This window comes from Grammomys surdaster, unplaced genomic scaffold, assembly GCF_004785775.1.
Source record: "Grammomys surdaster isolate TR1022 unplaced genomic scaffold, NIH_TR_1.0 126197, whole genome shotgun sequence".
NCBI classification, from domain to species: Eukaryota; Metazoa; Chordata; class Mammalia; order Rodentia; family Muridae; genus Grammomys; species Grammomys surdaster.
Genome location: NW_021621002.1, coordinates 2,473,000 through 2,496,854, shown reverse-complemented (window position 1 = coordinate 2,496,854; position 23,855 = coordinate 2,473,000). Strand labels below are relative to the sequence as shown.

Below are 23,855 nucleotides of genomic sequence, written 5' to 3'. Positions count from 1 at the left end.
GGCTTGTTTATAAGGTTTATTTATATTGAATATAGCTGTTATAGAGTCTTTAATATTCCCTTTTATGAATATACCAGCATTTATTCTTTTTTTTTTTTTTTTTTTTTGGTTTTTCGAGTTTCTCTGTGTAGCCCAGGCTGTCCTAGAACTCACTCTGTAGACCAGGCTGGCCTCGAACTCAGAAATCCTTCTGCCTCTGCCTCCCAAGTGCTGGGATTAAAGGTGTGCGCCACCACTGCCTAGCCAGAATTTATTTTCTAGGGGAAAAAAACCCAATAATGAGTACTAAGGAAACAAACATGGCCCAGTGAAATAAGAGACAAGATTGCCTGTCTTGAGATACTTTTTTACATTTACAGTTTCTTTTCCATGTTGTTTTTCATTGTTTGTTTTTAAACAGCCACTTCTGGTCATGGAAGTTAATCTGACAATGTTCTGGAATGATGAAAACACCAGATTTTATCTAATCATTTCATATTTGGGCATTTGCTTCTATTTTGCTACTAAGAAAACTATGGCTAGGTCACTAGTTTGTTAGCATGTATTGTGGTGCATTCATGCCCATGTCCTTTAGGATAATGTTTCTCAAAGTGTTTTGAACATTTTAGAAATGTAGAATCATTGACTCCCTCTCCCCAGCCCTTTCAGTCAGGGTCTCTGGGGATAGATCCAGGAAACTGAAGTGAGGCTCTCAAGATGAATTCTCCACACAGTGAGACTTGGGGAACTGCCACCCTGGATTCTACCTAGGATTGGGCTCTCTGAGCCACAGCTGTGTGCATTTGGAGCGTGTGTGTACTTGCAGCTTGTGTGTTATTGCAGATTGGAAGTTTAACTTCTCCTTGAAGGTTGTATGTATGAAGTTTTACTCAACACTGGAGGTGGTTGGGCATCTGTACCTGTGCAACCTGTAATGGAAACTTATTTTAAACTTTCAATTTTGTAGGGAGAATTTGAATAGTTTCTGGGTTCATTTTTAACAACAGTTGAGCTTTGATTTTTCACATTTACTGAAAGAACTGTCAAATGTACTGAGAATTTTCTAGAAATTTTATTAGAAAAGTTTTTAAACATACTCTGAAGTATAAAGAGTATACTGACCAAATAAGCTTCATGTCGGGTACATTCTACATCCATTGTGTTTTCTTACGTTTGCTTCATTGCTTTTCTTTTTTATTGGATACTTTATTTATTTACAATACAGATGTCATCCCTTTTCCCCATCTTCCCTCCCTAGAACCCCACATCCTATATCCCTTCCTCCTTTATGCTTTTATACCATTTTGATTGCATGCATGTATTAAGGTCAGTTCTAGGTTGAGGGTGTAGCAATACAATAGATGCAAATAGTCAAGGAACAAGAATACAATAAGCACAAATAGTCATAGAAAAAGCAAGGCATTAAACCCAATTATGTGAACACTCCTGTGATCACTGTTTCTAAAGGCTTATCAGGATCACCAAAGTATCTGAGCTAACTTCCCTGTCCTAGCCCAAGGTCATTTTCATGTCTGAAGCCTACTTCCTTGTTCTAGCCTAAAATTTAGACTCCTATCTGAAATTACTTCTTTGTTCTAGTCTCATGTCAGATTCCTGCCTGAAGCCTACTCCCTTGTCCTTGGCCAATGTCAGATTCCTGCCAAGCAGCCCCAAAGGCTCTCCACCTCTCCCCCTTTTTTATTTTGTTAACAAGACTGAGCCTGTCTTAGGTCGTTCTGACAAGAAAGCCTTCCTTACCAGTCATGGAATATGCATTATAAAAAGCAGTTCACTTCTGTCTTAGGTTGGTAAGGCTCTATGCAGAATCTTACCTGTCCTTGGCTTGCCAGCCCGTTAATTTAATAAGTCTGTCTGGAGGTCCATTTTCAGGTTCAATCCAGCTTCATTGCTTTTCTTTGAATTATTTTAAGCCAGTTTTCTGGTATGATGTCATTTTATCCCCTGTACTCAAGCATGAATATCTAAAATATGAGCCATTTTCTTGATATAAACATGATGTCTTACATACTAAGGGACATTTTTTAGCTTGAGTTAGCATAAGAATATGTTAACATGTATAGAAATTCCAGTGATGACACAATTTCTATTTGGATATTTAGAACCTGGAGGTTTTGGGTTAAATTATTCTTGAAAATATTTTAACTCTAATAAGTTCAGTTAGTCACATGATCCGACTGAATGTTTTCTCTTTCCCCAACAAAGTGAGAAATCTACTCTTCTTGGAATAATTACTTAAATAATGTTATTAACTTTGCCTCCATGACACAAAGGAATTCTATTTCTCATTTTTGGCCATGTCCCCCTCCCACCCTCCATGATTCTTTTAAGAATAAGAAACTGTTTCAGATCTTCTGTAGTTTATCACTTATTTACCAACTCAATGCATGATTGTTTTGTTAACAAGTACAGTAGAGAATTAAATGGCACTCAGTTCTGAGAAACAATTCCTGCAAAGTCCAGAGAGATTCCTCTCCAACCTGCTGCTGGCTTGCTTTTGAACTGTTCGATATCAGTGTTTAGAGAACCCAAGCAATAATAGGTAGTTAGGGATTTGTTTTTGTCCACCATGCTGGTTGTTGGGTGGGGGGAGGAAGGGCGAGAGAGGTGTGTGTGGGGGGACTTTCATAATAGGAAGGCAAAAATTAAGTAATATGCTATGTTATTAAGCAGTTCAGATTGGTACTTAGTAATTGTCTTGAAATTACAATGATTGAGTAAGTCGTGTCGAATATCATAGTATGTAACATATGTTTAAATATGTTGAACTGGAGAGATGGCTCAGCAGTTAAGAGCACTGGTTGCTCTTCCAGAGGATCCAGGTTCAATTCTTAGCACCCAAATGGCAGCTCACAACTATTTGTCCCTCCAGTCCTAGGGGATCTGATACCCTCACAAAGACATACAGGCATGCAAAATATCAATGTACATAACTCAAAAATCATTTGAAATGTAAATGTAGATTAGGGTTGAAGGAGTAAATGGACAAAGGAAGTCTTTGTACAGTAAATAAAAGTGTGTGCGTGCCGTACAGGTGAGAGATGAGAACAGATCTGTCCAACAGTTTGTGGGTGAGCGGACATGTGTAGTCATACTCCAGTGGATAATTCTAGCTAAGTTTAGCATGGCAGTGGCTGTCAAGAAAAATGTGGAGAGGAGCTTGAGCACAGACAGCACCCCAGGCCTGACTGTACACTTGTCCCCAGCCTTGCTGAGGACGAGGACCTTCTAGTCACACTCCCTGTAACTCACAGCATGCCATAAGCAAACTTTTTTTTGAAGAGATTTTTATAGTTTCCCTTCTGGAAACAGGAATTCTGTGCAGCTAATTATTTGTACAAGGATACAGACTTTCAGGAGAGTGCCACATAGCAAATGTTTTTGGCTTGTCTCCTCTCTTCTCTGATAAGTGAGCCATAGAAAATAAATAAATAAAGAGTAAAACTACCAGTGTGTGCTGAAATGTCAGTTTCCTGTACCTTCAATGTGCTACATTATTCTTTATTAGCCATTTACAAGTGTAAAGGTTGTCCTTAACACAGTTGCTGTGCAGAAACAAGTTGCTACCCCAGGTGCATTTCCCTTACAAGAAACTTTGAGGGAGATAGAGTAAGGAGACTGAGATGCTAATTCCCTTATCCCTAAGGGTCCTATGTCCTTAGGGTTGTTATAGTGGAGGTATGTTTTATTCTTCTGTTTGAGTTTGGGGGCCCAAGAGGCAAAACACATAAACAAGAAACCACCAGCCAGTACAGTATATCTGGGTAAATTCTCAGAAGAGCAGTCTCTCTAGGAAGGTAATTAACACATACCAGTAGGTTCCAGAGGTTAGTCCCCATGGGAGAGAAAGCCAACAGGTTTTGTCAGACTTAAGTACGTATGTGTTAGGAAGTCAAGTTGGGGATCACTGATGATGGTGGTAAACCCTCTAAGAGCACACCGGAAAGAAGTGGTGGTAAACCCTCTAAGAGCACACCAGAAAGCAGTGGTGGTAAACCCTCTAAGAGCACACCGGGAAGCAGTGGTGGTAAACCCTCTAAGAGCACACCGGGAAGCAGTGGTGGTAAACCCTCTAAGAGCGCACTGGGAAGCAGTGGTGGTAAACCCTCTAAGAGCGCACCGGGAAGCAGTGGTGGTAAACCCTCTAAGAGCGCACCGGGAAGGTTTCCTATGTTGCTCTCATTTGATAAAAACAGCTCTATTGTTATGATGAGTTGGGGAGAATTCATACTACAGACATTTACCAGGAGATTGTTTGCCTCGTTCCATTGCTTTCTCAAGACCTCACATTCCTGTAGGTAAGTGGAATGTGAAATCATTTAATCCATGGCTTGCCTGTAAACTTCAGTATAAGCCACTGTTGACCACCAAATAGTTAACATTTACATTAAGAAATTACAAGGCTTGGAATTTTTCTGTGTAGTCCTGCAGTGTCTACCAACCCCACTTTCTCCAGTAGGAAAGTATCTAGAAATGTAAATTTTACATCTTTGGTGCTTTTGATTCACGCTGTATCTTTTGATTCAGGATAGCATGGTAAAATCTCCATCTTGGAGAAAATGCACGATGAACACTGTACACCATTTAAAACGTCAGTTGTCTGTTCAGAGCTGCTCTGTGTTGATGGGAGCGTTACATTAAGAGGAGCGTGTGCATTGTCTTCCAGTCTGAGCAAGGGGAAAGGTGTTCTTTCATTCAGTAATACTGAGCCCTTGCTTTGGCATAGCTTTATGAAGAAAATGAGTAATTTGCTGTAAACAAGTGATGCTTAAGATCATTGTCTTAGTTAGAATTACTTAATATTTTATTTTTGAAGTCTTAAAGGCATTTAGTTTAAATTAAGGCTGTAATTGCCCCTGTGATTTTTTGCTAAATTTTAAATTAGTTTATTACCTGGTCACACTATGTTAAAAGCAATAGTTCTTTATATTTTAAGAGACTTAAGATTTCAGATAATTTCAGCAGAATCTAAAGCAGATGTTTATTTAATAGGGATCTGATACTTAGGGGAGTTTGTCAGACAGAAACCAAAGTAACAGGTGAAGACAGAGCCTAGGGGCCTCCACTCAGGACTCTGATTCTGAACTTGCTGTTAGTCTTTGATCACATATTTTCTGAAACTGAAAACATTTGGACATATTTATTTAGAAGCAAATTATTCTGGGACATTGGGCTTAAAAGAGGAGAGCCTTAGCCATGGCTGGTACAGATTTGGAGGGTGTTGTTTTAAGACAAAAAGTATAAATAATGATGACAGTGGTTAGCATTGTGTGTTGTAATTGCACTAATCCCATATATGTTCTGACTTTTTAATCTTGGCATGTGACCTCTTTGGCACATGTCCCTGTTGTCTGACTCCTGTAACAGAAATTGGTACATTCTAAAGAAGAGGAAAGAGTTGTTTAGTCCAGTTTGGAGGGCTGCATAGCCAAGACTCTGGTAAAGTCTTTGCCTCTGGTAAAGTCTCCTGGTGGATGTGCCACAGTGAGAGGGGCCTAGGCAGGAGCCCAGAGGGAGCCAAGGACTAATGAATACATTTGTTCTTGAAGGAACTGCTACAGTCCTTTGAGAATTGCATGCATACTAGGCTCCACCCCTTCAAATGTCTACCGCCTCTCAACACAGCCAAGCTCGGGACCAGGTTTCCAGAACATAAAACAGTGGGTGGAAGGAAACAAAGTATTTCCTGAATTGTTGTTTTGTTTGTTTCTGTTTTCCAAAAATGATCATCCTGTCCCTGTCTCACTGCCCTTCACTACTAGTTATGTGGTACCATTTTGAGACATTGATCTTTGTCTCCAACTGGGGCACTTTCCCAAAAATGTTTGCAATGCCTCCTGAGGTTTGATTTGATTCCCATGGAGCTGTCTTGTCCCCAGCCATTTTTGACTTTTTAACCATTCCACCTCAACATTTGTTTCTGTTCCCCTTATCTGTTGCTTGCTTGATGAGAACAATTGTATTTTACTGGATGTTTTTCTGTAAGATACATTAATTCACTCACAGATTTTTAAAAAAAGAAATCCCACTCTGTTCATTTTCTGTGTTGGTTGAGGCAACTCTTGCTTTCTCATCAGCTCTGGCTTTCAGTATCAGTTTTTCCCTACACAGAGTACAGTGACAGGGAAGAGTGTCTGTGACTATGACCTACTGAGGTTTTATAGTCGTTCTAGCCTCCAGATTTCTAGGCGTCACACACACAGACACGCATGCACATACGTGGGGGATCACCAATATGGCCATCTTGCCGGGGCCAGGCAGTGGTGGTACACGCCTTTAATCCCAGCACTTGGGAGGCAGAGGCAGGTGAATTTCTGAGTTGGAGGCCAGCCTGGTCTACAGAGTGAGTTCCAGGACAGCCAGGGCTACACAGAGAAACCCTGTCTCGAAAGAAAAAAGACCATCTTGACAATGAAAAAGCCACACTATTGGTTGAGACCAGCTCAGTGACTGTTTGGAAGTGAGGGTGAGCAAAGGGAGAGTGTTATTTGTTAAAGTATGAATTATAGATAAGCAAAGGGTAGAATTCTTACTACAGTGGCTTTATTTCTCTGTGAAGGGAGATTGGGTGCTCCCGTAGACCGTTTCCATCCTCACAGCCTTGAGCATGAAGTGGGAGTGGTTTACAGTAGCTTGCTTGTTTTGGACAGCACTGAAGGAGAGAATGTCTGCTCCTCTGCCATGGTTTTGTTCTCAGCAAGGAGGAAGCTCCCGGGTTTAATTGTTGTTTAAAAACAGAAACTTAAGAAAACTGGAAGCCTTTAAAAAAAAAAAAGCGATTGTAAGACATTTAGTGAATCCTTTCAGTATCCTTCAGTCTAATTGACCAACAATTCTTTGGATGACCTTTCACTCAGATATTTGAATGCTTACTGTGTGTCAAAAACTTGTATTAATGATTAATGACTTTTTGGACTACACAAAATAGGTCACCTAAACTTTGCTTCATTCATTTTCTGTTTCCATTATCTTCAAAAGTAATAATTTTATAAAGACTACCTGAAAAAAAAAAAGAACAACGATTTATCAGATACAGGCAGACAATAGAAAACATTGACTTTCCTTAGTGAACTTAAAACTTGGACCCACATGAGATAGGTTTTCCAAGAATCTCTGTTGACATGAGTTATGTATGTTCCTTCACGACTGCTTTGGATGATTCGTTAGAGAATCTTGTCTTTAAACATAAAGCACTTGCTGAACAAGATTACAATGTAGCAAGCAACCTTGTGTTGGAATGTATTTTGCTACATTGTACAGTTGGCTCTTCCCTGCCTTGGTGTTTTCATTTCACATAGTTTGCTCTTCACAGAAGTAGCTGTAGGGTTCAGTGCTAGAGATTTCATTTGCTGTTGTCTCCATTGACCTCTTAAGTTATTCCTGTTAGAAAATCAGGATAGTTTAGAAAGAAAATAAGTGATCTGCATCTTGTCCTGGCTTGGGAGGTTATTCATCTTGTATTTCTGGGAGAATTTTTTCTTAGCAGCTAATCCTACACATGCCTACAAATTAATAGGTCTCCCTAGCAGCCGAAATGGCTATCTTCTCAGGTTAGACTTCAGAACTTTAGCTGTATATTATAAAACTTGTTTCCTTACAGGAATTAATTTTTCTTCTTATTGGTATGTTTGAAACAGTCTTTCCCTTTAAATAAATATGGAAAATTGCAAGCTGTTTAGGACTTGACTGCTTGCGATTATGATTAGCCATAATTAGAGTTCTTTGTTCTGCCTCTTAATTTTGCTGCTATTCCCTCTGTAGAATTAAAGCCAAGGTGATTTAGGTATTCAGTGTTGTCTATAGGTCTAGGTGGAAGAGGAATTGGGGATAGAATATATACACAGACTATGTAAGGATGTATAACTTGTGCCTCACAGAGGGTGTCATGCTTGATGGAGAAGGTCTACAAAGAAGCAGTGATGTCACATTGAATATGGAGGCTGTTGGGCTCACAGGGTGCGCAGATAATGAGGAAAGGACCTCCAAAGTTAGAAGTAAACCAAAAGCAACTTTATTGACTGCGGGGGTGGGGGAGGGTGTTGCTTCTAACTGGTTAGGGCCCTGGTCAGGCTCGGAGCTGACACAACAGCCGAAACCCACAGGCAGATGTTCAGGGGATAATACAGAAGGAATTTGTAAGTTGAGGGGTACTCTTGAGCCCAGGGTATGTTGGTTACCAGGTGGTAGTACAGGCTCAAGGCAGCCTTCTTATTTCAACCCTTCTGGGGCTCCTGCAGGCTCGATGGTTTTACTGTAAAGAATATAGGGCTGGAAGGCATGCATGTAGTAAAGTAAGATGGGGTGACAGACCAATGCCTGGAATTATTTCTGGAAAAATGCTTGATTCGTCAGTTTTCTCCAGGTCCAAGTCATTGGCAGAGGGGTATCCGTTTTACTGCCAAAGTGTGGGCCTGGGCAAACCCGAGGAGGGCGTTTATGGGCAGGACCCGAAAGTCAGGGGAGGGAGTGCAGAGCTTCATGGTTCTGTCATTGCTGAGACTAGGGTAGTGATCCAGAGGACCATGAGAAGAGGGACTGGAATTAATTAACTAGCAAATGGGGGCTGGGAATAGTGAGACTAAAAAAGGGAGGACCAAAGAAGCGTTGGACTTTGAGTGTTATCTTTAACGGGTCTTCAGGGCTGGGAAGCTGTCCATCTGATGTCGAGTTGTCTGGTCTTCCGTCCGGAACAGGCTTGATATGAGAGTGGTGAATCCACGTTTTGATCTTTCCAGCAGGAGCCCAGTGGGGTTTCCTTTTGACTTAGCATTTAAGCCTGTTAGGTGGGACAGTGAACATCCTATCCTCTTCTGTAGCTACCTCTGGCTGACTGACATTAGGACACTGGGGACTAGGAAGGCTGAAATGATAGACCAAGGCTGGGGCATTTATCAGAAGCCTCTGATTGGCTGACCCAGCTGGAGCAGTCCCATTGGCTGGACTGGTTTACACCAGCTTTCAGCAAGTCTAGAGCTCAGCAGCCTCAGGTGATCCCTGGATAGTCTGTCAGCCAGGTGAAAATCTGCTGAGACAAATACAGGCTGGGGCAGACGTTATAATTATCTAGTAATTGACTGAGGTGAGGAATCCCAAGACCAAGGGGAAGTCCCATTTTCAAGACCAGGCCGGTATATGCACCTGGAGTCTGTTAGATTTGTGGCAGGTGGCTCCAAGTCTTAATGACTTTTGATTCCCTGAAGTTTTTGTGAATTGTAGTTTACAAAAGGATGTACATGAGTAGAAAAAGTAGTTAACAGGTATCTGTTAGACAGCAACAGAAGCAGACTGGTGCCATCGGGACCTAGTAAAAGCTACTAGGTTTGGGTTAAAAGGCATGAAGCATTCTTTTCTCAGTCAGAGGTGGATACACAGATTGAACAGAGATGTTTTTAGCTTGATAAGAAGCACCTTTGAGTCTACATTTAGGAAACAACTAAATGGAATTTAAATCTTGAGCTTGTGACTGAATTGTAAGCAGCCAGTGTTCCACTAGCTTATCAGGATTCCACTGGTCAATGTTAAAACTCTGAACTTTGAAATCTTAGCATAACAGTAGCATGGGGTGGGGGGTATGAAATACTCCCTCTTATGTACCTTAAATCATTTTTATACCTCTATAAGTTGCAGTCATATATTTTATAATACTTTTTTAGACCCTCCAATTTATATAACTTGCATTTTCCAACCTTAAAACACCTTTTTAGACTCTCCAACATTAATAACGTGAATTTACAAACCTTAAAACATCAGAAATCATTTTTCTATCATCTAAGGTTTTTTCACGTCCTCTAAGGAGACTTCATCACTTGCATTTCCAACCTCAGTGACTTTCCCAGACTTAACAAACACTGTCTTAGAAGCTTTCATGTCCTCAGACTTTACATTTCCTATCCAGCACGTCCCAGTGAGACACAGGTGGTTGATTACTGAGAAGAGTCATTTAATTTGAAACCTGGGAGAAAGGCAAACCTGTTTGCCTTTTTAAGTAAGACACATAGTAGTCTCCCTTTCTCTCTCTCTCTCCCTCCCTCCCTCCCTCCCTCCCTCCCCCCTCCCCCTCTCCCCCTCTCCCCCTCTCCCCCTGTGGTCTAGCTGTTAAGCTACAGGCAGCTTAGCTGGTGATGTAATCAGAGACTTGAGAAGGATAAATTATACTGTAAATGGCCTATGTGTCATTTAAAATGACAAACTTACCCATTAGGTTCCTGTGATTTCAATGTCTTTCTTGGGGACACAGGTCCCAGGGAGGATCAGTCTTCATCTACCAGACCCCACAAATCTAAGAGGCCTTCCTGTAGAGGAGGAACTTGAAAGAGATCACCTCACCCTGTTTTAAGCAATATGTGTCGATCAATTCTCCAGTGTCCTGTTTGTTCACAGTTTAAACCAGGCCCTGGCAGCAGGCAAAGCATTACCCCAGTTATACCCAGTAATGGTATCCTCTGTCGTTGTGTCTTTGTCTTCCTGGGGGCCTTGGGGGAAATCATTCTTAGGATTTGGAAGTCTCTGTCCATAGTAAGTTTAATTAAACATATTAAATGCCATATTCGGCAGATTTCTGACAGGTTTGAGTGCTAGTACATACCTATATGTGAATTAAACAATCTTCGTCTGTTCTGAATTATCTGTTTTAAACTATACCTTACAAACATAAAATAGGAAACTAAGTAAAATTTAATATTGTAATTAACTGCATCGGTTCCTAGCACAATGCACAAATAATGAGGAAAGGACTACCCAAAAGTCAGAAATAAATCAAAAACAACTTTATGTACCATGGGACAATGCTGCTAACTAACCTCTTAGAGTCATGGTCAGGCTCAGGAGCTGACACAGTGACCTTGAAAGGCCACAGTCAGTCTCCTTCTGAAGCAGATGTTTAGGGGATAATAAAGAAGGAATTCATATATGAGGGTCAGTTCTTGAGCGAGTGAAGGCTGTGGCAGATAGCAGGATGTTGGTACAGGCTCAAAGCTGTTCTAAGGAGTGGTCTTAGCCTTAGTGCTCATGCAGGCCAGGGGGGTTTACTGCAACTGAAAAGACTTGCTTGAAGGCATGAATTCAGTAAGATGAGGTTGGCAGACCAATGCCTGGAATTACTCTGGGCTCTTCACAGGCCAGTGGAGGGTGTTTGGGGTTTAAGATCTTGAGAGATTATGTGATAAAACTTGATCTGAACTTGAAGAGATGGAAATGGGTTTTAAACAAATACCAGAAATTGAGCAAAAACAGAGGCGACATAGTTGTTCTCTTGGAGGAAAAGAATGAAATGGTTTCACTAAATCTGTATTAAGATGATAATAATGGGAGAGCCTATGAAAGCCGAGGACAGAGACAGTTGGCGCCTGTGCAGTAATGACGCGCACAACAGGAGGCAAGACGCAGCAGGCCCGGCAGCAGAGCCCAGCTCTGTTACTTTGCACTTCTCTCCAGTGGACCTATATTCATTTTCTTTATATTTTCTATTATTGAAGATGGGAGAGGACAGCTGCCATATTTGGAGGTCTGTATTGCTTAGTATAGCCAATGGAGACTACTTTGTAAAAAGCCTTGTAAACAAATTTGTCTATCATTAATTTGTTCTGTTTTTATATTCAGTTCATATATACTTAAGAGTAACCCTATCTGTTATTTCCTTCTAGAAATTATTAGCCAATTAAAACATTATAAAGGTTAAAATGCAAGAACCTGCAAACCCAGATCAGTGCCATCTATCCACACAGCCAGCCTAATGTTGAATGAACCTGGGCTGTCTTTTTTTTTCCCTGCCGCCTGGACTCTGATTTGGATAAGAGAGCTTCTCCCCCATTGTCTGGGTGAGCTAGGACCTCCTATGGTTAATCACATTGCGTCTGCATTACTTACTGCCTTTGTAGAATAACGAATTGATATGTAAATCTCACAATGACTGGAGACCAGGACTTTGCATCAATGATGAAGGGCTTGCCTTATTTTCCAGGAGGCACTGGGGTTGATTCCTGACTGCACAAATATAAGAATAGGTCCTGGGTACTTACCTTCCCTGCCATTCTTATGGTAAGGGTGACGTTTGCCCTTATTTTGGGGGAGGGGAACTCTATTCGTTACCTGTCCTGTTGAAATATTCACAAGGCTAAGTCTGAGCATAAGTCTTCTTTACTTGTCTTTGGTTGGTTTCTAGGAGAAAGAGCAGCCACTGTTTGCTGAGTACTGTGCTTTAGGCACTTTGTGTGTACTCTCTTTAGCCCTCACCAGGATGCCAGTGTGTACCTACCATCACCAACATTTTCACCATCATAGCTTGTAGTACAACTAGTATTTGTACCCAGATGTTAGGTCTTAAACCAGTGACAAACAACTGAGATGCCTACTTAACAGCAGAAAGGCCTGGCCTCTGGGTTCTCCCAGCCCACAGTCCCTGTTACAGGCTATGGCTGACATTCAGTGCCCATTAACTACCCTTAACTCTACCCTGAACTGTGCAGGCCAGCGCAGGGCCGATCTCCCCCCCCCCCCCCCGACTCTTCCTTACATAATCCAGACATTCTGGTTGCCCTCCCTTTTTGTGACTTTGGCCTCCTGGATGCTGCACCTGGTTCCCCTACTTGCTCCTTTACCCTCCTCTCCTCACATCCTCACAGGGCTCAGGGTCTCGCCCACTCTAGATTCTCCCCATGTGTCTGCCTTTGGCTCTGCTCTATCTTCTATCTACAGTAAACTTTCTCTATTGTACCTAGGAGCAGCCATGTCCTTTCCTGTTTATATTTTACTTTTTTCATTCATCTACTGCCAAAACCTGGGATAAAACCAGGGACCTTTAGCCTAAATACTTTTGGGCTTCAAAATTATTAAGTTTTATTAGAGGACTAAGCTAAGAGGTTGCTAAATATGTAGTAAATACTCTCTTTGCTCTGCTGTGGTATTTAAAGTATTGTTGGAGTCCAGGAAAAACACAAAAGAGGGGATGAGTCAATTTATTGTGGAGAAGGAATATTTTAAGAAAGATTACTGTAGAAATCTGCCATTCAGATTCTGAAAAGTAGTTAAACCTACCTCTACCAAATCAAAAGGCCTGCTGTTGTGTTTTATTTAAAGACAAGGCTGTGTTTTGTAGAGTGAGATATGGTAAGATGGGAAGGATGCCCCCGAGAGCCCGTACTGAGGCATCCCTTCCCCTTGAGGTACCAGGCATATGAAGAGCGTGATCTAGAACAGAGTTTATTTGGGGGCATGGGAAGGGAAGTTGAGAAGGGAGTAGAGGAACACATGGAGAGAGGAGGGAGGGGAGAGAGCAAGGTATTAAGGAGAGAAGGGGCAGAGAGCTAGGAGGGGCAAACAGTCCCTGTTTTAGCAAGTCAGGCCTACCTGGCTATGGCCAGGTAACTGTTGGGCGGAGCCTAGAAGGAACACTAACACCTGGGCTTTAGGGATTTTACTTTGACTGTCTTTTGAACTTGAACATTCTAGTTTTAGTTTTTTTCATTTCCTTTTTTAAGTCTCTATAGCTTTTTTTCCCCACAGTAATATACTTCGGCATGGCTATCTGTTTTATTTTTTACAATCTTTCATTCTGTATACTGATTAACTACAGTTCAGAAAAATATACTGGATTTCCTCTTTCCTCAGTTCTGTGGTTCTATTTTAATTGGATAATGGAGCACCTGAACTGATCGAATTTTATTATCTGCCTTCCTTGACTTTCGGTCCTACTTCCTGGAAGACTGAAGAGGCTGTGTCGAGTTGTGATAAAGGACTTGAGCCAGAAGGGCTGTTGGAATTCTCTGTGGCCAATTCCTAGTTATAACTATGTTCTTAGTCTGCTTTCATCTTTAAGGTGTCAAGATTGAATTCAAAGCATGCAGGGGTAAACTGTTATAGTCAAAGTATCTAGATAATCTTCTCATACATAGTGTAAATGTTAATTATTATTAATTAAGAGAATTAATTTAAATCAAGAGCCATCTATGTGAATTTTTAATTTCTGTATTTTTTTGAACTTTGATTTACAGTGTGTGTGTGTGTGTGTGTGTGTGTGTGTGTGTGTGTGTGTGACATGTGACATATGCCCTGGTGTGTGTAGAGATCAGAGGGCAACTCTGGAGTCTGTTCTCTCCTTAGACCTTTGCCTGAGTTCAGAGGATTCAACACAGATCCCCTGGCTGCCTGTCAAGGGCCTTAACCTGCTGAGTCATTTTGCCAGCTCTAATAACTTCCTTCCATTTCTCTGTCACTGTTTTCTACCTGCTCTTATTTCATAGATGCAGTGTCATCCTAAATTACAACTGGACAATTGAGAACGTTTAGACAAATGCCTTTAACATAGAAGATGGAAACCAAAGAAAGTAGCTAGTAGCCGGGTGGTAGTGGCGCACGCCTTTAATCCCAGCACTTGGGAGGCAGAGGCAGGCGGATTTCTGAGTTCCTGCATGGTCTACAGAGTGTGTTTCAGGACAGCCAGGGCTACACAGAGAAACCCTGTCTTGAAAAACAAAAGCAAAAAAACCCAAACAAACAAAACAAAAACAAAAAAAGGAAGTAGCTAGTAATGACTCTTGTAAATCAGAGTTGTAAAGTCTTTAGGGTAGGGGTCAGAATTTCAGCTGTTAAAGTTTCCTTCTGTTTTCTGGATTGACATTTGTATTATTTTGAGGTCTCTTGCATGTTTAAAGGCTTGTTCTCAACTCCTCATAATTATGTTAAAATTATATTTCACAGGGATATACATAGATACGTCTTGTCCTCAGTATGTCACACTGAGGAGTACTTGGTGCTGTTTAGAAATTTTGCCCATTTTAAAAACTACAGTATTGGTGCTTATTTGCTTATTTGAAAAAATTCAATTTTTTTTTTATTGGATGTTTTATTTACATTTCCTATGTTGTCCTCTTACCCCATCCCCCACCCACCCAGGAACCCCCAATCCCCTCACCCCTCCTCTTTCTTCTCTGTGGATGTAACCTCTATCTACCCCCCCCTCCCACCTCCCCACCCTCAAAATTCCCACCCCCTGGGGCATCCAGCCTTCATGTGGTCAAGGTTCTCTTCTTCCACCTATGCCCAGCAGGGCCCTCCACTCTTACATATTCAACTGAAGCGCTGGATCCCTCCCTAAGTGCTCCCAGGCTGGTGGTTTAGACCCTGGAAGCTGTGGTTGGTTGGTATTGTTGCTCTCCTCATGGTGCCGAAAATCCTTTCAGCTCTCCTTCAGTCTTCACTCTAACTCCTCTTTTGAGAACCCCATGATCAGTTCAATGGCTAGTTGTGAGCATCTGCCTCTGAGTATGTCAGACTCTTGAAGACCTCTGAGAAGACATCCAAATCAGGCTCTTATCAGCATGCACTTCCTGACTTCCACATCAGCATCTACCTTTGGTGATTGCACATGGGATAGATACTCAGGTGGAGTGGTCTTGAGCCGGCCCCTTCTTCAGTTTCTGTCCCTCACTTTGTCTCCATATTTGCTCCCTTGAGTATTTTGTTGTTCCTTCTAAGAAGGACCGAATCACCCCCACTTGGTCTTCCTTCTTTATGGGTTTCATGTGGCCTGTGAGTTGCATCTTGGGCATTTCAAGGTTCTGGGCTAATATCCAATAATCAGTGAGTGAATACCATGTGTGTTCTTTTGTGATTGGCTTACCTCACTCAGGATGATAATTTCTAGTTCCATCCATTTACCTAGGAACCTCTCGAATTCATTGTTTTTAATAGCCGAGTAATACTCCATTGTGTAAATATACCACATTTTTTGAATCCATTCCTCAGTTGAAGGACATCTGGGTTCTTTCCAGCTCCTGGCTATTATAAACAAGGCTGCTATGAACATAGTTGAGCATATGTCCTTGTTATATGTTCGAGCATCTTCTGGGTATATGCCTAGGAGTGGTATAGCTGGATCCTCGGGTAATGCTATGTCCAATTTTCTGAGGAACCGCCAGTCTGATTTCCAAAGTGGTTACACCATCTTGCAGTCCCACCAACAATGGAGGAGTGTTCCTCTTTCTCCACACCCTCGCCAGCATCTACTATCACCTGAGTTTTTAATCTTAGCCATTCTGACTGGTGTGAGATGGAATCTCAGGGTTGTTTTGATTTGCATTTCCCTGACGACTAAGGATGCTGAACATTTCTTTAGATGCTTCTCGGCCATTCGAATTTCTTCCGTTGAAAATTCTTTGTTAAGCTCTATACCCCATTTTTTAATAGGGTAATTTGGTTGTCTGTAGTCTAATTTCTTGAGTTCTTTGTATATATTGGATATTAGCCCTCTATCAGATGAAGGATTGGTAAAGATCTTTTCCCAATTTGTTGGTTGTCGTTTTGTCCTATTGACAGTGTCCTTTGCCTTACAGAAACTTTGCAATTTTATGAAGTCCCATTTGTCAATTCTTGATCTTAGAGCATATGCCATTGGAGTTCTGTTCAGGAACTTTTCCCCTGTGCCCAAGTATTCGAGGCCCTTCCCCACCTTCTCTTCTATTAGTTTCAGTGTATCTGGTTTTATGTGGAGGTCCTTTATCCACTTAGACTTGAGCTTTGTACAAGGGGATAAGAATGGATCAATTTTCATTCTTCTACATGTTGTCCTCCAGTTGAACCAGCACCATTTGTTGAAAATGCTGTCCTTTTTCCACTGGACAGTTTTAGCTCCTTTGTCAAAGATCAAGTGACCATAGGAGTGTGTGTTCATTTCTGGGTCTTCAATTCTATTCCATTGATCTTCCTGCCTGTCTCTGTACCAGTACCAGGTAGTTTTTATCACTATTGCTCTGTAGTACAGCTTGAGGTCAGGGATGGTGATTCCTCCCGAAGTTCTTTTATTGTTGAGAATAGTTTTCGCTATCCTGGGTTTTTTGTTATTCCATATGAATTTGAGAATTTCCTTTTCTAACTCTGTGAAGAATTGAGTTGGGATTTTAATGGGCATTGCATTGAATCTGTAGATTGCTTTTGGCAGATGGCCATTTTTATTATATTAATCCTGCCAATCCATGAGCATGGGAGATCTTTCCATCTTCTGAGATCTTCTTCAATTTTTTTCTTCAGAGACTTGAAGTTCTTGTCATACAGGTCTTTCACTTGCTTGGTTAGATTCACATCAAGGTATTTTATATTATTTGCAACTATTGTGAAAGGTGTCATTTCCCTAATTTCTTTTTCAGTCTGTTTATCTTTCATGTAGAGGAAGGCTACTGATTTGTTTGAGTTGATTTTATAACCAGCCACTTTGCTGAAGTTATTTATCAGGTTTAGGAGTTCTCTGGTGGAAGTTTTGGGGTCACCTAAGTATACTATCATATCATCTGCAAATAGCGATATTTTGACTTCTTCCTTTCCTATTTGTATCCCTTTGACTTCTTTTTGTTGTCTAATTGCTCTGGCTAAGACTTCCAGTACTATATTGAATAGGTATGGGGAGAGTGGGCAGCCTTGTCTAGTCCCTGATCTTAGTGGGATTGCTTCAAGTTTCTCTCCATTTAGCTTGATGTTGGCTACTGGTTTGCTGTAAATTGCTTTTACTATGTTTAGGTATGGGCCTTGAATTCCTGATCTTTCCAAGACTTTTATCATGAAGGGATGTTGAATTTTGTCAAATGCTTTCTCAGCATCTACTGAGATGATCATGTGGTTTTTTTCTTTAAGTTTGTTTATATAGTGGATTACATTGATGGATTTTCGAATATTGAACCATCCCTGCATTCCTGGGATAAAGTGCACTTGATCATGATGGATGATTGTTTTGATGTGGTCTTGGATTCGGCTTGCTAGAATTTTATTGAGTATTTTTGCATCGATGTTCATAAGGGAGATTGGTCTGAAGTTCTCTTTCTTTGTCGGGTCCTTGTGGGGTTTGGGTATGAGTGTAATTGTAGCTTCATAGAACGAATTGGGTAGTGTTCCTTCTGTCTCTATTTTGTCGAATAGTTTGAAGAGAATTGGTATTAGGTCTTCCTTGAAGGTCTGATAGAATTCAGCACTAAAACCATCTGGTCCTGGGCTTTTTTTAGTGGGGAGACTTTTAATGACTGCTGCTATTTCCTGAGGGGTTATGGGACTATTTAGATGGTTTATCTGCTCCTGGTTTAACTGCATTTGAGATTCTCTCTTCTATCTCTTGTATTCGGTTGGTGATGCTTGCGTCTATGACTCCTGATCTCTTTCTTAGGTTTTCTATCTCCATGGTTGTCTCCCTTTGAACTTTCTTTATTGTTTCTATTTCCAGTTTCAGATCCTGAATGTTTTTGTTTAATTCCTTCTTTGTGTTTTCTTGCATTTCTTTAAGGGATTTCTGTGATTCCTCTTTAAGGGCTTCTATCTGTTTACTTGTACTCTCCTGTATTTCTTTAAGGGAGTTACTTAATTCCTTCTTATAATCCTCTATCATCATCATGAGAAGTGATTTAAATTCTGAATCCTGCTTTTCAGGTGTGATGGGGTGTTCAGGGCTTGCTATATTGGGAGAACTGGGCACTGATGATGCCAAGAAACTTTGGTTTCTGTTGCTTATCTTCTTGCGCTTGCCTTTCACCATCTCGTTAACTCTAGTGTTACCGGCCCTCACTGTGTAAGACTGGCGTCTGTATTTCCAGTTATCTTCCTTATTGCAGAGCTCCTCAGAGTCCAGATGTCTCTGTGGTCTTATGCTCCTAATCTCCTGGGTGGAAGAACTCCTGGGACTCAGGCCACCTCTTGGATCTGGAAATCCTTCTGCTCTGAGTGCAGTGGCTCCTCGATGACTCAGGATTCAGTTTCTCCACAGGACAGGAGCAGACCGACTCTGTGTCTGCTCCAGCCCAAAGGACCAGGCAGGGGCGGAAGGGAAGTGGAATTCCATTTGTATTGATTTTTAAAGAGTTCTTTGTATAGTAAAGATAGTGGACATTTGTTTTTGATAGATAATGCAGATATTCTTTGCCAGCCATCTTTTGAATTTGTTTCTAGTATGTTTCTCTGTTTGTTTGATTTGCGTTATGTCTAATAGAAAGGTTCCCTCTAAAGCCCTGATTGACGGTTTTATGGGAAGATAGGGCTCAATAATAGACAAGAACCCTTGCTGCTTGGTTTTTCTTTTTCTATTTTTTTTAAAGACAGGGTCTCACAGTGTAGCACTGGCTGTCTGGATCTGTCTGCCTCTGTCTTCTGAGTGCTGGGATTAAAGGTGTGTGCTACCATGCTGGCATTGTGTTTTGTGTTTTGTTTTGTTTTGTTTTTTTCCAGTGTGAGACTTTCATTCCTGGTCTCTTCTTTTTCTACTGTCCTAGTTTTGTCTTCTGTTGCTATGACAAACACTGTGATCAAAAGCACCTTGGGAGGAAAGTTTATTTCAGCTCACAGGTTACAGTCCTTCACTGAAGGAAGCCACGGCAGGGACTTGACATGGGAATCTTAGAAATGCTGCAGCTGGGCTTGCAAAGTGACCCTTCTCACTCCTGCCCAGTGACAGCAGCACCCACAGTGGGCTGGACCTTCCTGCATCAGTCAGCCGTTAAGAAAACTCATGACAGCCATGGCACAGGCCAGCCTGATCTGAGCAGTTCTTCCCAGGTGGCTCTAGGTTGACCGGTTGAAGCTAACTGTTGACACTCACTACCTTAGTCAGTCTCTTATTTTCCTGCTCTAGGATCAGTTTCTAAGCAGGTTAAGCATGTGGAACAGACTGTATTCTGGGCTTGCTGACTGCCCTCCCTACCCAAATTGTGAAGCATTGTTTCCCCCAAGGAACTCGCTCTTGTGTAGGAGTGACTTATAGAAACCACTGGTTTTCAAACAATTGGAGCCTGAATGCCTGTGTAGAGTCCCTGTAGCCATACATTTCCGTTTCACGCATCGTTGTTAGGGAAATCACAGGCAGCCTTGCTCTCCATGTTGGTCTTTGAGAATTAGGAAGCAAGACTTGGCAACCTCAGCAAATCCTGTCAAGTCCTTCCTGTATTTTCTCTGCTGACTTATCTCAAGCTCTTCTACTTCTCCTGTCTGAAGTTTTATTTGCTCTTAAGTTTAGTAAGTTGAGAAGTGGAGAGAGGCAAGGACAGCCAGTGCTCTTAGCTGCTGAGCCGTCTTTCCAGCCCCAATACATAAGCCCTTTTAAAGTTTGGAATGGTGTGTTTCACTTAGGGAAGAAGAATTCCTGAATGTGTAGTGTAGGAACTCTTCTCCCTGACTTTAGATAGTATTTATATACAAGCCAGGATTCTAGTTTAAGCCCTGAGGTTGTCTATGACTTTGATCTCACAACTGAGAGAAGACAGTTCCTATAGAAATCTGCATATCCTAGAAGTAGGTGTAGAATGTCTCTCATCACTAGTTATTGATCTCTAAGAATGCTTCTACTTCTGTCTACACTGGCTCCAGGGCCTCCTGGAGGCCCTCTTTCTTATACTTGCCTTGGTTTCTGTCTTCTCAGTTCAGCTTATATCTGAGCCACCATGAGCATTCCAGACTGAGCTTTGACAGGTGTGTTTCTGCGGTTCACTTCTAGCCAGAGGTGTCTGACATCCAAGGAAACTCAGCATGCTGGCCCTTCATTTTAGTTCAGATTTTTCTTAGCCAAACTAAGTTGCATATCTGAGATCAAAGGTTTCCAAATTCTCTGGCTCACCTTAAAACTGAGGGTGGAAAGAATAGTGAGACAGCAAGATGTGTGATCACTGCCTAAGTAGAGCTAGGTAGCATTCTTCTGTTCAGTGCGCTAGTTTGATTTTAACAGAGCACTTTAGGTAAATAGTAGTCCACACTGACTATTGTAGGAAAGAACCTAGCATTTAAGTATCAAGATTGGAAGTGCCTCCCTTGATTTGTTGCTATTTTGTTTGCATTAGGACTTAGTATGGTGTGGGAGAAAGGCCACTTACTAGTCATTACTACATTACTGTAATGAAGTAGCAGTCTTACGAAATAAGACTGCTTTAGATCACATTTCTGGAGGCTCATGACCTTGGCACTGACAATGGCTTCATGGTGATTTGTACCACAGTGGTAGGTATGCATGTGAAGGTGACATACTGGTATGCATGTGGAGGGGACACATTATTTTGCCAGATGAGAAGCTAGGGAGCCATTAAAGGTTCAGGCTGAGACATGCACAACAATTTGCTCCTGGGAAAATTACTGTAGAATCCCATGGAAACTCCTTTAAATTACTGGAGCACATGTTCTCAGTGACCCAACATCCACATACTAGAACCCAATTTTAAAAGGCTGCATCTCAAACAAGTTGGTGATGAGTTGAATATAGGAACCCTTGAAGTGCAGACACAAAGCATCTATCTGCAAGTATAACAACTGATAATGTAGATCTCAAGACTCATAGATGATAAACCTGCGTTTTCTCTTCTCAATGCTTCTGCATTCTTTATGAGATGTGTGTTTAAAATATTGGCTGGGTAGAATATTTGCTGAGGTATTTTTTAGTTTTCTGTTCATGTGAAGAGACACCATGACTAAGACAACATAGAACAAAGAATTTATTGAGGCTTACCGTTTCAGAGGGTAAGTCCATTGCCCATGGTGGGGGGAGCACTACAGTGTCAGGCAGGCTTGGTGCTGAAGCAGTAGCCAGGAGCTTACATGCTGAGGCAACAACCTCAAGTCAGGGAGCTAGCTAGCTGGGAATGACATGGGCTTTTGAAACCTCAAATCCCATCCCCCAGTAACACACCTTCTCCAATAAGACCACGCCTCCTAATTGCTCACCAACAGTTCCATCAACTGGGACCAAGCATCCTAACAGTAATGTGTGGGGAACAGTCTCATTCAAACCAACATCGGTACTATGTAGCTATAGAGAATGTTACTGCTGGTCTATCAAATTGGAAAAGATAATTTTCACAAAGATGATCAACATAGAAACCTATTCTAACATGAAATCGTGTGTGTGTGTGTGTGTGTGTGTGTGTGTGTGTGTGTGTGTGTGTGTAGAGAGAGGGAGAGAGAGAGGTTCTAAAAATGAGGAATGAGAATAAAGTAAGTAATAGAAATAGATAAGGGAATTTATGGTGGAAATCACGTTTCTCATTTAATTTGCTTCATATTATTGATTTAAGTCCTATTGACTCTAGTCACAAACATTTGTTTCCAAAATTAAGTTGTATGTAAGTATTATAATGTATTATTATTAGTCTAATTGAAATTGAAAATCCTTTTGGTCTAACACAACTTTTAAAAACTATAGTTTCATATTCAGAATAGTTAAATAACCTGGGTTTCCTTTATGTTTTAGGATTTAAGTGCCCGGTATGCTCAAAATTTGTACCCTCAGATGAAATGGATTTGCATCTTGTGATGTGTTTAACAAAGCCAAGAATAACGTATAATGGTAAGTTCACTGCCTTAAGATAACATTTCAATTTAGCATTACCCTAAATAATGTGAATTTCATGTTTGAAACAAAATTTAAATGGCAGCAAGGACTCAAATTCTCATCTTCAGATTCGTTATATGTGTAAAAAACAATCTATTAATTAGGTTATATCTATTGGTAAGTGAAATTATATTTTCTAAGACATCTAATGGCAAAGTAGCATTATCTTGTATTTTTTTAACCCTTATTATCTGACTTAATGACAAAGAATTATGAAAACTCTTCTACGTAAGAGGACACATCAGATGTCCTGCAGAATCCCCTGGTACATAGAGAGTGAGAGTGAAAAGGGGAATGATGTTACCAGAACAATAGGTTTAGCTGGGTGATTGGTGGTGACGCGCACACCTTTAATTCCAGCCCTGGGGAAGCAGAGGCTGGCAGTTCTCTGAGCTTGAGGCCCTCCTAGGTCTACAGAGTTAGTTCTGGGATGGTCAAGACCTCCTCACTTCCTGACTCTAGATTGTTGGATTACACTTTGAGAACTGTTGTGCTGACCAAAGTCTTTTAGGTTAGGCCTTAAAAAATGTTTGTGATCACTGTGTTTAAAAAAATATGTGTTTAAGAACATATAATAAGTGAGGGATGAAGGGGGATCTTCATGGTTGAGAACATTGTTGCTTTTCCAGAGAACCGGGGTTCAATTTCCAGCACTCAGATGATGGCTCACAACTCTGTGTAACTCCATTTCCGAGGGACCTGACACCCTCTTTACATGTGGTGCACATACATACATACATACAGGCAAAGCGCCTACATGTATAAAGTAAATAACTCTTAAACAAATCTATGATAAGTTATAAACTGTTAAGAATGGGCACAAAGCTTTTTCATGGATTTAGTAGATGGACGGCTAACGGTAGAAAATAAATCCAGGAAACGGAGACTCACAGATGGGTTTCACTCTTGCAATAACTGCCAGTTACTTTGGGCCTGGTACATTGAACTAGGGTATTCTATCTTGACCCTAGTCATACAGTATTCAGTGTCATCACAGAACAATTGGAATAAATTTGGGAACTAAAAATCAAATAGTTCCTTCTTGTCTAATAAGACAGTTGGATTTTGTGGTACTATAACTGAGACTGAAGCCAGCCTGGGCTATTTATATATTAAGATTCTGGGTTTTTTCTTGTTTTTACTTTTACTTAATAAAATAATATTTATTAAATTTTTTTGAGGCGGGGTTTCTCTGTAGAGCTGGCTATCCTGGAACTTGCTCTGTAGCCCAGGCTGGCCTTGAATTCACAGAGATCCACCTGCATCTGCCTCTCAAGTTCTGAGATTAAAGGTGTGGGCCACCACTGTCCGGCTAAGATCCTGTCTTTAATGTAAAGAAATAAGAAGATGAGGAACTTAGCTACAGTAATGCCATTAAGAAAAAGAAGAAAAGACATTTGAAGCTGGAAAAAAAAATTCCAAATGTAAAAATTAAGTTTGAAATAAAGTGAGTGGCAAAAGTCCTAGTAACAAACTAAGTTCAGCAGCTGTCTTTTGTGTCCTTATCTAAGACACTACGCTA

At 41.0% G+C, this 23,855-nt stretch overlaps 1 protein-coding gene across 1 annotated transcript in view; it reads left to right on the top strand.

Moving 5' to 3' along the window:
• Znrf2 (zinc and ring finger 2) overlaps window positions 1–23,855 on the top strand; it is a 76,841-nt gene that overhangs the window by 26,799 nt on the left and 26,187 nt on the right. Inside the window, exon 3 of the mRNA XM_028758411.1 lies at window positions 22,193–22,288. Coding sequence (XP_028614244.1) covers window positions 22,193–22,288 — 96 coding nt within the window. The remainder of the gene's footprint in view (window positions 1–22,192; window positions 22,289–23,855) is intronic.